The 12,500-nt window shown below is 37.7% G+C and overlaps 1 protein-coding gene across 2 annotated transcripts in view; it reads left to right on the top strand.

The window, feature by feature from the left end:
• LOC144959789 (uncharacterized) overlaps positions 1–12,500 on the top strand; it is a 56,290-nt gene that overhangs the window by 34,713 nt on the left and 9,077 nt on the right. For both annotated transcript variants that reach the window (XM_078892539.1, XM_078892538.1), the window contains one exon: positions 10,362–10,623. In XM_078892539.1, the coding sequence (XP_078748665.1) occupies positions 10,362–10,623 (262 nt within the window). The remainder of the gene's footprint in view (positions 1–10,361; positions 10,624–12,500) is intronic.

Here is a 12,500-nt window from a genome sequence, read left to right as displayed (position 1 = left end):
TCTTCTTCTTCTTTCTTCTTCTTCTTCTTCTTCTCTTCTTCTCTTCTTCTTCTTCTTCTTCTTCTCTCTTCTTCTTCTTCTTCCTTCTTTCTCTTCCTTCTTCTTCTTCTTCTTCTTCTTCTTCTCTTCTTCTTCTTCTTCTTCTCTTCTTCTTCTTCTTCTTCTTCTTCTCTTTCTTCTTCTTCTTTCCTCTTCTTCTTCTTCTCCTCTCTTCTTCTTCTTCTTCGTCTTCTTCTCCTTCTTCTTCTTCTTCTTCTCTTCTTCTTCTTCTTCTTTTCTCTTCCTTCTTCTTCTTCTTCTTCTTTCTTCTTCTTCCTCTTCTTCTTCTTCATCCTCCTCCCCCCTCCTCCTCCTCCTCCTCCTTCCCCTCCTCCTCCTCCCCCCTCCTCTTCCTCCCCCTCCTCCTCCTTCTCCTACTCCTCCTCCTCCTCCTCCGTCTACTCCTCTTCATCACCATCATCTTAATATTTTTCCTCCTCTTCACGCTTCTTTTCATTCGTCAAAGAATAACTGAAATTTTGTGCAACCATGAAGTATGCGCTTTATCATTGATCAGACACACACTCCATCGCTTGACTTTTCCCTAAAGTCGGGACGGGTCAACAAAATACGCTTCAACAGTCATGGCGTCACTTCCTTCGTAATGACGCATGGCAACTTAGTAATTGGCTATAAACTATCGGAACAATGGCGGACGCCCTTATGAAGTATTTCTCCGACGAGCATAAAAGTGTATCCAGAGGGAGAAAAACATAAATCTGATCATGTCCGTTGCTGGGCGAAGTGACATCAGACTATTGAATGCAATTGACGTCACTCAATTCTTTGTTATTGTTTTTTCGCCATCCATTTATATGAGTGGTTCTCATAAAATTCTATCACTTCTTTCAAACGTTAAAAGTTACACATAGTTTTGTGAGTTGGTTTGTACTTTGCGATAAACTAACATCCTATCCAAAGGATAGCAGGCAATTGCTATTATCCGCTTCACGCTATAGAAACCGGGATAAAATCCGGCTCCATGGGCCCGAAAGGCTCCGAAGGACTACTTTCTTTCTTCTTTCTTGTGCGTTGGTATTTTATAGATAGAATGAAGTTGACGTCACTCCTGTCTTTGTTATTGTTTTTTTTGCCATCCGCGTTTATGAGTACTTCTCACTAAACGGTATTTACCAGACTATAAACGTTCATGGTTACACAGAGTTTTGTGTGTTGATCTGTTATACTTCTGGATGGCAATGTTATGAGCTTCTTAACCAAGCGCATACTATCTATATGCGGCTGGCAAAATGTTGTGAGCATTTTGGCCAAGCACATAGCATCAATGCACTCGGCCATTGACATACCAGACAACCTGTACAAAAAGCTTTGATCAACATCATCATCATCATCATCATCATCATCATCATCATCATCATCAACATCATCATCATCATCATCATCATCATCATATATTATTATTATATACACTCATGTTAATACATGGCCATAAAACATATGTGTATGGATATGACACGTTTATGTTCTAATATATAGGATTCAACAGTCGTAACGTCACTTCCTTCCTAATGACGTATGGTAACTTAGTAACACTGGCTCTAAACTATCGGAACAATGGCGGACGCCCGTATGGAATATTTCTCCGACGAGCATAAAGCGTATCCAGAGGGGAAAAAAAAACATACATTTGATCAAGTTTTGACTTTTACACATTCTGATCACAAGACATATGAAAAGTTCTAGCCAGCATGAAAAATATAAAGTAATGATTTTCTTTGTTTAGAACCAAGCATTGGCCCCCTTTGCCACGCGACGTGAACAGACTATTGAATCGTATTGTTTTTCTTTGTTTAGAACCAAGATGGCCCCCGTTGCCACGCGACGTGACATCAGACTATTGAATCGTATTGTCGACAAGCAATATAAAATTCAACATATTAACACACATACACACACATAGGTACACATGCACACATGCACACGCACACACACACACACACACACACACACACACACACACACACACATATCGGATATAGCCCCAACACGGTATTATGTCGGATTGAATTAAATACTAAAGACTATTGAATCGTATTGTCGACAAGCAATATAAAATTCAACATATTATACACACATACACACACATAGGTACACATGCACACATGCACACGCGCACACACACACACACACACACACACACACACACACACATATCGGATATAGCCTCATCACGGTATTATGTCGGATTGAATTAAATACTAAAGATGGATTTATCGTCAAAAATATGAGATTTACATAAGCTGAGGTGAAACTTATTCGTGTATTTGATATAACAAAATCAATAAATAGTCTTCAACAGTCGTACTATCACTTCCTTCCTAATGACGCATGGTAACTTAGTAACACTGGCTCTAAACTATCGGAACAATGGCGGACGCCCGTATGAAATATTTCTCCGACGAGTATAAAGGGTATCCAGAGGGGAAAAAAAACATACATTTGATCAAGTTTTGACTTTTACACATTCTGATCACAAGACATATGAACAGTTCTAGCCAGCATGAAAAATAAAAAGTAATGATTTTCTTTGTTTAGAACCAAGATGGCCGCCGTTGCCACGCGACGTGACATCAGACTATTGAATCGTATTGTCGACAAGCAATATAAAATTCAACATATTATACACACATACACACACATAGGTACACATGCACACATGCACACGCGCACACACACACACACACACACACACACACACATATCGGATATAGCCTTAACACGGTATTATGTCGGATTGAATTAAATATTAAAGATGGATTTATCGTCAAAAATATGAGATTTACATAAGCTGAGGTGAAACTTATTCGTGTATTTGATATAACAAAATCAATAAATAGTCTTCAACAGTCGTACTGTCACTTCCTTCCTAATAACGTATGGTAACTTAGTAACACTGGCTCTAAACTATCGGAACAATGGCTGACGCCGTATGAAATATTTCCCCGGCCAGCTTAAACGCGTATCCAGAGGTAAAAAACCCCATCAATTTGATCATGTATTGACTTTTACACATTCTGATCACAAGGCATATGAAAAGGGAATGAAAAGTTCTAGCCAGCATGAAGAATAAAAAGTAATGATTTTCTTTGTTTAGAACCAAGATGGCCGCCGTTGCCGGGCGCGTGACATCAGACTATTGAATCCAATTGACGTCACTCAATTCTTTGTTATTGTTTTTTCGCCATCCATTTATATGAGTGGTTCTCATAAAATTCTATCACTTCATTCAAACGTTAAAAGTTACACATAGTTTTGTGAGTTGGTTTGTACTTTGCGATAAACTAACATCCTATCCAAAGGATAGCAGGCAATTGCTATTATCCGCTTCACGCTATAGAAACCGGGATAAAATCCGGCTCCATGGGCCCGAAAGGCTCCGAAGGACTACTTTCTTTCTTCTTCTTGTGCGTTGGTATTTTATAGATAGAATGAAGTTGACGTCACTCCTGTCTTTGTTATTGTTTTTTTTTGCCATCCGCGTTTATGAGTACTTCTCACTAAACGGTATTTACCAGACTATAAACGTTCATGGTTACACAGAGTTTTGTGTGTTGATCTGTTATACTTCTGGATGGCAATGTTATGAGCTTCTTAACCAAGCGCATACTATCTATAGATAGAATGCGCTTGGCCAAGAAGCTCACAACATTGCCATCCGGAAGTATAACGGACCAACACACAAACTCTGTGTATCCATGAACTTTTATAGTCTGGTTAATACAGTTTAGTGAGTACAACTCACAAACGCGGATGGCAAAAACAATAACAAAGGCCTGAGTGACGTCATCTGCATACTATCTATATGCGGCTGGCAAAATGTTGTGAGCATTTTGGCCAAGCGCATAGCATCAATGCACTCGGCCATTGACATACCAGACAACCTGTACAAAAAGCTTTGATCAACATCATCATCATCATCATCATCATCATCATCATCATCATCATCATCATCATCATCATCAACATCATCATCATCATCATCATCATCATATATTATTATTATATACACTCATGTTAATACATGGCCATAAAACATATGTGTATGGATATGACACGTTTATGTTCTAATATATAGGATTCAACAGTCGTAACGTCACTTCCTTCCTAATGACGTATGGTAACTTAGTAACACTGGCTCTAAACTATCGGAACAATGGCGGACGCCCGTATGAAATATTTCTCCGACGAGCATAAAGCGTATCCAGAGGGGAAAAAAACACATACATTTGATCAAGTTTTGACTTTTACACATTCTGATCACAAGACATATGAAAAGTTCTAGCCAGCATGAAAAATATAAAGTAATGATTTTCTTTGTTTAGAACCAAGATGGCCCCCGTTGCCACGCGACGTGACATCAGACTATTGAATCGTATTGTCGACAAGCAATATAAAATTCAACATATTATACACACATACACACACATAGGTACACATGCACACATGCACACGCACACACACACACACACACACACACACATATCGGATATAGCCCCAACACGGTATTATGTCGGATTGAATTAAATACTAAAGACTATTGAATCGTATTGTCGACAAGCAATATAAAATTCAACATATTATACACACATACACACACACAGGTACACATGCACACATGCACACGCGCACACACACACACACACACACACACACACACACACACACACACACACACATATCGGATATAGCCCCAACACGGTATTATGTCGGATTGAATTAAATACTAAAGACTATTGAATCGTATTGTCGACAAGCAATATAAAATTCAACATATTATACACACATACACACACATAGGTACACATGCACACATGCACACGCGCACACACACACACACACACACACACACACATATCGGATATAGCCTCATCACGGTATTATGTCGGATTGAATTAAATACTAAAGATGGATTTATCGTCAAAAATATGAGATTTACATAAGCTGAGGTGAAACTTATTCGTGTATTTGATATAACAAAATCAATAAATAGTCTTCAACAGTCGTACTATCACTTCCTTCCTAATGACGCATGGTAACTTAGTAACACTGGCTCTAAACTATCGGAACAATGGCGGACGCCCGTATGAAATATTTCTCCGACGAGTATAAAGCGTATCCAGAGGGAAAAAAAAACATACATTTGATCAAGTTTTGACTTTTACACATTCTGATCACAAGACATATGAACAGTTCTAGCCAGCATGAAAAATAAAAAGTAATGATTTTCTTTGTTTAGAACCAAGATGGCCGCCGTTGCCACGCGACGTGACATCAGACTATTGAATCGTATTGTCGACAAGCAATATAAAATTCAACATATTATACACACATACACACACATAGGTACACATGCACACATGCACACGCGCACACACACACACACACACACACATATCGGATATAGCCTCAACACGGTATTATGTCGGATTGAATTAAATACTAAAGATGGATTTATCGTCAAAAATATGAGATTTACATAAGCTGAGGTGAAACTTATTCGTGTATTTGATATAACAAAATCAATAAATAGTCTTCAACAGTCGTACTGTCACTTCCTTCCTAATAACGTATGGTAACTTAGTAACACTGGCTCTAAACTATCGGAACAATGGCTGACGCCGTATGAAATATTTCCCCGGCGAGCTTAAACGCGTATCCAGAGGTAAAAAACCCCATCAATTTGATCATGTATTGACTTTTACACATTCTGATCACAAGGCATATGAAAAGGGAATGAAAAGTTCTAGCCAGCATGAAGAATAAAAAGTAATGATTTTCTTTGTTTAGAACCAAGATGGCCGCCGTTGCCGGGCGCGTGACATCAGACTATTGAATCCAATTATGGTGACGTTTTTATGCACCTCCGTTGGAGGTCTATAACTTTACGATGGCTACGTTTACACTGGCACTGTCTCTTGTTATTAGTTTTTTTGGATAAACGCATAATATCATCAATAAACATGTGCACCTCACAAGAGTAATGCTGTAATCTTATTATAGATAGTATGCAGATGACGTCACTCGGGCCTTTGTTATTGTTTTTGCCATCCGCGTTTGTGAGCTGTTCTCACTAAACTGTATTCACCAGACTATAAACGTTCATGGTTACACAGAGTTTGTGTGTTGGTCCGTTATACTTCCGGATGGCAATGTTGTGAACTCCTTGGCCAAGCGCATTCTATCTATACACGCTGCCGATTTGGAGACACGGAGTCATGAAATACATTTGTCTTACCAGATGTTTTCGTGCAGAAACAGCCATAAAACAATTATTAACACACGACACTGTAATCATGCCACAAGTATAATATCCGTTGTAAAACGATATAATATCATGTCAGAGAGAGAGAGAGAGAGAGAGAGAGAGAGAGAGAGATAAATAGATATATAGAGAGAAAGGGAGAGATAGATAGATATATAGATAGATAGATAGATAGATAGATAGATAGAGAGATACAGAGAGAGAGAAAGATAGATAGATAGACAGAGAGAGAGAGAAAGAGAGAGATAAATAGATATATAGAGAGAAAGGGAGATATATATATATATATATATATATATATATATAGACAGATAGAGAGAGAGAGAGAGAGAGAGAGAGAGAGAGAGAAAGATAGATAGATAGACAGAGAGAGAGAAAGAGAGAGATAAATAGATATATAGAGAGAAAGGGAGAGATAGATAGATATATAGATAGATAGAGAGAGAGAAAGAGAGAGAGAAAGATAGATATATAGACAGAGAGAGAGAGAGAGATAGAGACAGAGAGAGAGGGTATAGATGGATAGATAGATATATAGAGATAGATAGATAGATAGATAGATAGATAGATAAATAGATAGAGAGAGAGAAAGAGAGATAAATAGATATATAGAGAGAAAGGGAGAGATATATAGATATATAGATAGATAGATAGATAGAGAGAGAGAGAGAAAGAGAGAGAGAAAGATAGATAGAAAGACAGTGAGAGAGAGAGAGAGAGAGGGTATAGATAGATAGATAGATAGATAGATAGATAGATAGATAGATAGAGAGAGAAGGATAGATAGATAGAGATAGATAGATAGATAGATAGATAGATAGATAGATAGAGAGAGAGAGAGAGAGAGAGAGAGAGAGAGACTTCTTGTTCAACTTCTTCTTCTTCTTCTTCTTCTTCTTCTTCTTCTTCTTCTTCTTCTTCTTCTTCTGTAAAGCGGATCCAAGTTGAACATAGCCTCCCAAATAGCCCAACGAAACTCTTTTCTGGTTTTCACCGGTGTCACGGGATTGTCCAGAGTCTGTGGTTGTTCTCCTCATCCACTCAGATAATATGTCTTGAGAGCTTCTTCTCCTCTGTCCTCCTTCTGCAGGCAACCACCTAGCAAAGGTTTTCAATTGATAGAATGAAGTGAACGTAACTCTGGACTCTGTTATTGTTTTTTTGCCATCCGCGTTTATGAGTAATTCTCACTGAACTGTATTAACCAGACTATAAACGTTTAAGGTTACACAGAGTTTTGTGTGTTGGTCCGTTATATTTCCGGATGGCAATGTTGTGAACTTCTTAGCCAAGCGCATACTATCAATAGGGCAGAGAACTCATGATTTCAACCCTCCCAAAACTCATTGGAAGTGTATATGTAACCAATCCTTCGGAGGACTAACAAAAATAGCTTACATTTTGAATCATAAGGTGGCATAACTATATTAGTAGAAATGATGTATAGATAGACCGAAGATGGCGTCACACAAGCCTTTGTTATTGTATTTTGCCATCCGCGTTTGTGAGTGATTGTCACTAAACTGTATTAACCAGACTATAAACGTTTATGATTACACACAGTTTTGTGCGTTGGTTCGTTATACTTCCGGATGGCAATGTTATGAGTTTCTTAGCCAAGCGCATACTATCTATAGGGCAGATTCTTAAGATTACGGGACATACATGAACGAGGATGGATGATCGTTATTGACGACCACCATATATTTAGACTAGAAAATAAGATGCCATCACTCTGACACCAGAAGGTGAATTGGATTCAATAGTCTGATGTCACGTCGCCCAGCAACGGCGGCCATCGTGGTTCTTAACACAGAAAATTAGTACTATTTATTCTTCATGCTGGCTAGAACTTTTCATGTGATCAGAATGTGTAAAAGTCAAAACATGATCAGATTTATAATGTTTTTATCCCCTCTGGATACGCTTTTATGCTCGTCGAAGAAATATTTCGGAAGGGCATCCGCCATTGTTCCGATAGTTTAGAGCCAGTTACTAAGTTACCATGCGTCATTACGAGGGAAGTGACGTTACGACTGTTGAAGCGTATTGCACAATATATTTGTTATTGTTTTTAATCAGCCATTTTATGAGCAGTTTTCACTAAATTCTATTTATTAGACTATAGAAGTTTACTGTTACACATTGTTTTGTGTGTTGGTATGTTGTACGAAAATCTGGCTGGCGGATGTCATAAGTTTTAAAACTAAAGGCATAGCATCTATAGGGATACCACGGTAAAATCGGGTTTTTCCCCAAAACGAAAGGAGTAGGTACAATAGTTTGTGTATGTGGGTTTTTGGTTTCAATTGTTTTGAGGAAGACAGAACTAGTGATTATTCTACTTTACCGCATAACATTATAAATAAGGAATGCTGGAATGCTGTTGTTGTATGATAAGAAATGACCAGTTGTTATAGGCGAATGCCGAGTGGAATGTGCAGAGGGAATGAATGAATGTCATGTTGATTTCCATGCTTATGAAAGCGACTGACTGATCGGGGATTATGATCTGTCAAACGGAAGTGACGTGTCTATTGGCTGGCGTCGAGAACAACGCGAAGGATGGAGGAGAGGAGAGGTAAAGAGAAAAATGGACAGGGTTACTAATTTAGCGTTTTTATGCCAAATTCCAAAATAATGATAATAATAAGTATATATTAAAGATAAAACAATCCCCACTCCTTAAAAAAAGACCCCCCTCCCAAAAACAAAAGGACAAAAAAAACCAAAAACAAACAAAAACAAAACAAAAACAAAACAAAAACAAAACAAAAACAATAAAAAACAACAACAACAAAAGTAAAACAAAAACAAAACAAAAGAAATGGCAATTTTAAAAGTTGTTTGGCATGGAAAATCAAAATATGGCTTGACAGGTTTCATTTCTTGGTTATTTGAAAGAAAATGGGTTGGGGCGGGGGGGGGGGGGGGGGGGGGGGGGGGGTAAAATAACTTAATCACAATAATTCAATAGACAAATTTACACTTACTTCATAAAATAAATATACACACTTTTACCCCCAAAATGACAAGACAAGATAAAAAAGTATATTAAATCAAGATACAAAACAATAACGATCCGTCTCCACATTCATGAGAATTTTCGTTGAAAATCTATGCCTGGAAAAGTATGGCATTTTTCTCTCCAGATCTTTTGGCATATTTTTCTGGTGACTTGTTTGGCACTTTTTGCAAAATAAATCTGACGACCCTGAATAAGGGGGTCATTGTGATAGGTAGAACAATACGACGGATTACTTTAGCCATAAGCCCAGGTGTTACTCTGAGGTCAGCATCGCCTTGTAGGCAATAGATAGTATGCGCTTGGCTAAGAGTTCACAACATTGCCATCCGGAAGTACCAACACCCAATAAAATGTGTAACCTTAAACTACTATAGTCTGGTTAATACAGTTTAGTGAGGATTACTCATAAACGCGGATAGCAAAAAACAATAACAAATGCCGTAGTGACGTCAACTTCGATCTATCTATAGCTTTAATAAGTAATAATGATATGACAAAATGCGATTCTTTCATTTCTTTGCTTTTATTAACTCTCTCGACTTATCGATCATTTTCAGTATTTTCCCAAAAATGTAAGGCTTACCAAGCAGAAAAATGAATTTTTAAAACTCAAACAATCTCTCTACAAAACCACTTTATGTTACTATTAATTAAACAGAGATCATTTTGATGTTACAAAATATATCTGAATAAGAAAAAAACGCATATTGTGTCGTAACAAATTGGCCGAGTGGTTAAGGCATTGCACTGTGATGAAGATGACCCGGGTTCGAGCCCTGCTTCAGGCACTTTCGTTTTTTTCCTTGAGCAAGATTATTAACCCCCAATTTGCTCACTTGGACAACATGGGTGATTCCTGTAGACATCAAACATCTTGTTTGATGGGTTATCTATATTCCTTCGTGGAATGCTAGGCAACGATATCTTATGATATCGTGGCGCAAAAGGCATAATTAATTTTTTATTAAGATAATATTTAATAACCAATGTAATATTTTCCTATTTCCTCAGTTGACTACACCGAATCCTTGCTCGGATCTGAGATGCAGGTGGTTCTACGAGAGATGGGGGTCGAGTTACCCCCGATGCCTCCATCCATGCCACAGTCCCTTCGAGAACATTTGTATCCTCACGAAAGGCAGAGGAAACAGTTGATACTTCAGAGGCAACAGCGTCGTCAGGAGGCCATCATTAGGACTTTGAAGCAACAACGTCAACAACAACTCTTACTTCTGCAACAGCAAGCTGCCAGCCGTCCCAAGAACCCTTACAGGTTTGACTTTTCTTTAGTTTTGCGGCTATGTGGTCTAGTGGTATGACACTCGCTTTCGGATCGGAAGGTCTTGGGTTCGAGCCACGCGCTCGGCGCATAGTTGAGTCCTTGAAAAAGGCTCTCTATTCACATTCTCTCACCGTACTCAGGTGTAAAATGATCACCTGGGCGTTAACAGCGGTGCCGTTGTCCGAAAATTGTAATATCGCCTAACAGGCGGCATGTCCCGTCCTACATGTTAAATGTTGCTGTTGACCAGGGACCCTTTGTAAAGCGCATTGCGCACATTTAGTGGATATTGTGCTATATAAAGCTCAATTCATACAATCTTTTTTTAGTTTTATTATCTCCTCACTAGCCATGTTATATGATTTTGTTTTTTCTCTGAAAACACCGTATACTCGATCGTGCACGAGAAAGGTTAAATGTTTAACTCTCAAAGTCAAAGCAATAATCAAGGTATATATATATATATATATATATATATATATATATATATATATATATATTATATATATATATGTATTTATATATATATATACATATATATATATATATATATATATATATATATATATATATATATAAATGGAGTCACTCACTTATTTATGGCCGAAACACATGTTTCTGTGAACTCCACATCGTCAGTAGGCGTATTATATCCGTAGAATGATTTTATTCCATTCGGGAGCTCGATGTTGATTTTTTAATATTAGCTCTAACCAACGTTATCGAGCATTCTCGTACCTACAAGTACCCACCAACACTCTTAAATATATATATATATATATATATATATATATATATATATATATATATATATATATATATATATGTCATCCTGACATACTACCGTTTTGATACAGTTGGACACATATGTGATGCTATTGGTGGAAATAAAAATCAAGTTGTTTTTTGGCCAACGTTTAGTAATAATAATTTTAAACTTTCCAGATGTTTTGTTCGACATAAGGCGGAAAAGGAACGCACTCATCAGCCTCAGATAAAAACAATATATTAATGTTTGTTTTTTTTTTGAAGAAATTATCTTTTTTTGTTGTTGTTGCTATAAATAGACATCACATGACGTGCCCCAGTTACAATGAGGTCAAAGAAGGCACTGTTTGACCTACTGACTGTCCTTATGGCTTCTACTTCTTCGAACATCTCAGTGCATACGGATCGCATCCACTGTCTGTAGGAGATGACCTTCCGTCAGTCTTGCTCTGTCGTACTCTGGAAAAACACATTAAACAAAAAAAAAAATTGGCCACAAAATTCTTCCTTCAAATATCGATCGATGAAAATGACACTCATTTTATCAATAACTCTAAAACGTTGGTCTTCTAACAAGTATATTCAAGAAAGTCCATAGTTAAATGAAGTTTGTCATTAATTATGATAGTTTAATCGATCGATATTTGGATGGCGAGTTTTCTGGCCAAATTTGAGAAAGTGTGTATTTTATTTAATTTTTTTTTTTTTTCTTTAGAGTGCGTCATTGTTGTCGTCATATTATAGATAGGTGACAAGGACGAGAAGTCCCAATGTGACTCAACTTTAGTGCATTCGGGTCACATGACAATGAATACGCTGCGAACGAATTTTTTCATGACCTGTCCATACTTAGCTCTCCCCCCCCCCCCACTCTCTCTCTCTCTCTCTCTCTCTCTCTTCTCTCTCTCTCTCTCTCTCTATCTATCTATCTATCTATTTATCTATCTATCTATCTCTTTTCTTTCTTTCTTTCTCTCTCTCCCCCACTCTCTCTCTCTCTCTCTCTCTCTCTCTCTCACTGTGATGTCTCTGTGTACATATATCTCTCTCTCTCTCTCTCTCTCTCTCTCTCTCTCCCTCTCTCTCTCTCTCTCTCTCTC

The sequence above is a fragment of the Berghia stephanieae genome, chromosome 14, assembly GCF_034508935.2.
Source record: "Berghia stephanieae isolate SIO BIC M18660-M18661 chromosome 14, UCSD_Bste_1.3, whole genome shotgun sequence".
Classification (NCBI taxonomy): domain Eukaryota; kingdom Metazoa; phylum Mollusca; class Gastropoda; order Nudibranchia; family Aeolidiidae; genus Berghia; species Berghia stephanieae.
This window is presented reverse-complemented; position numbering and strand designations above follow the sequence as displayed.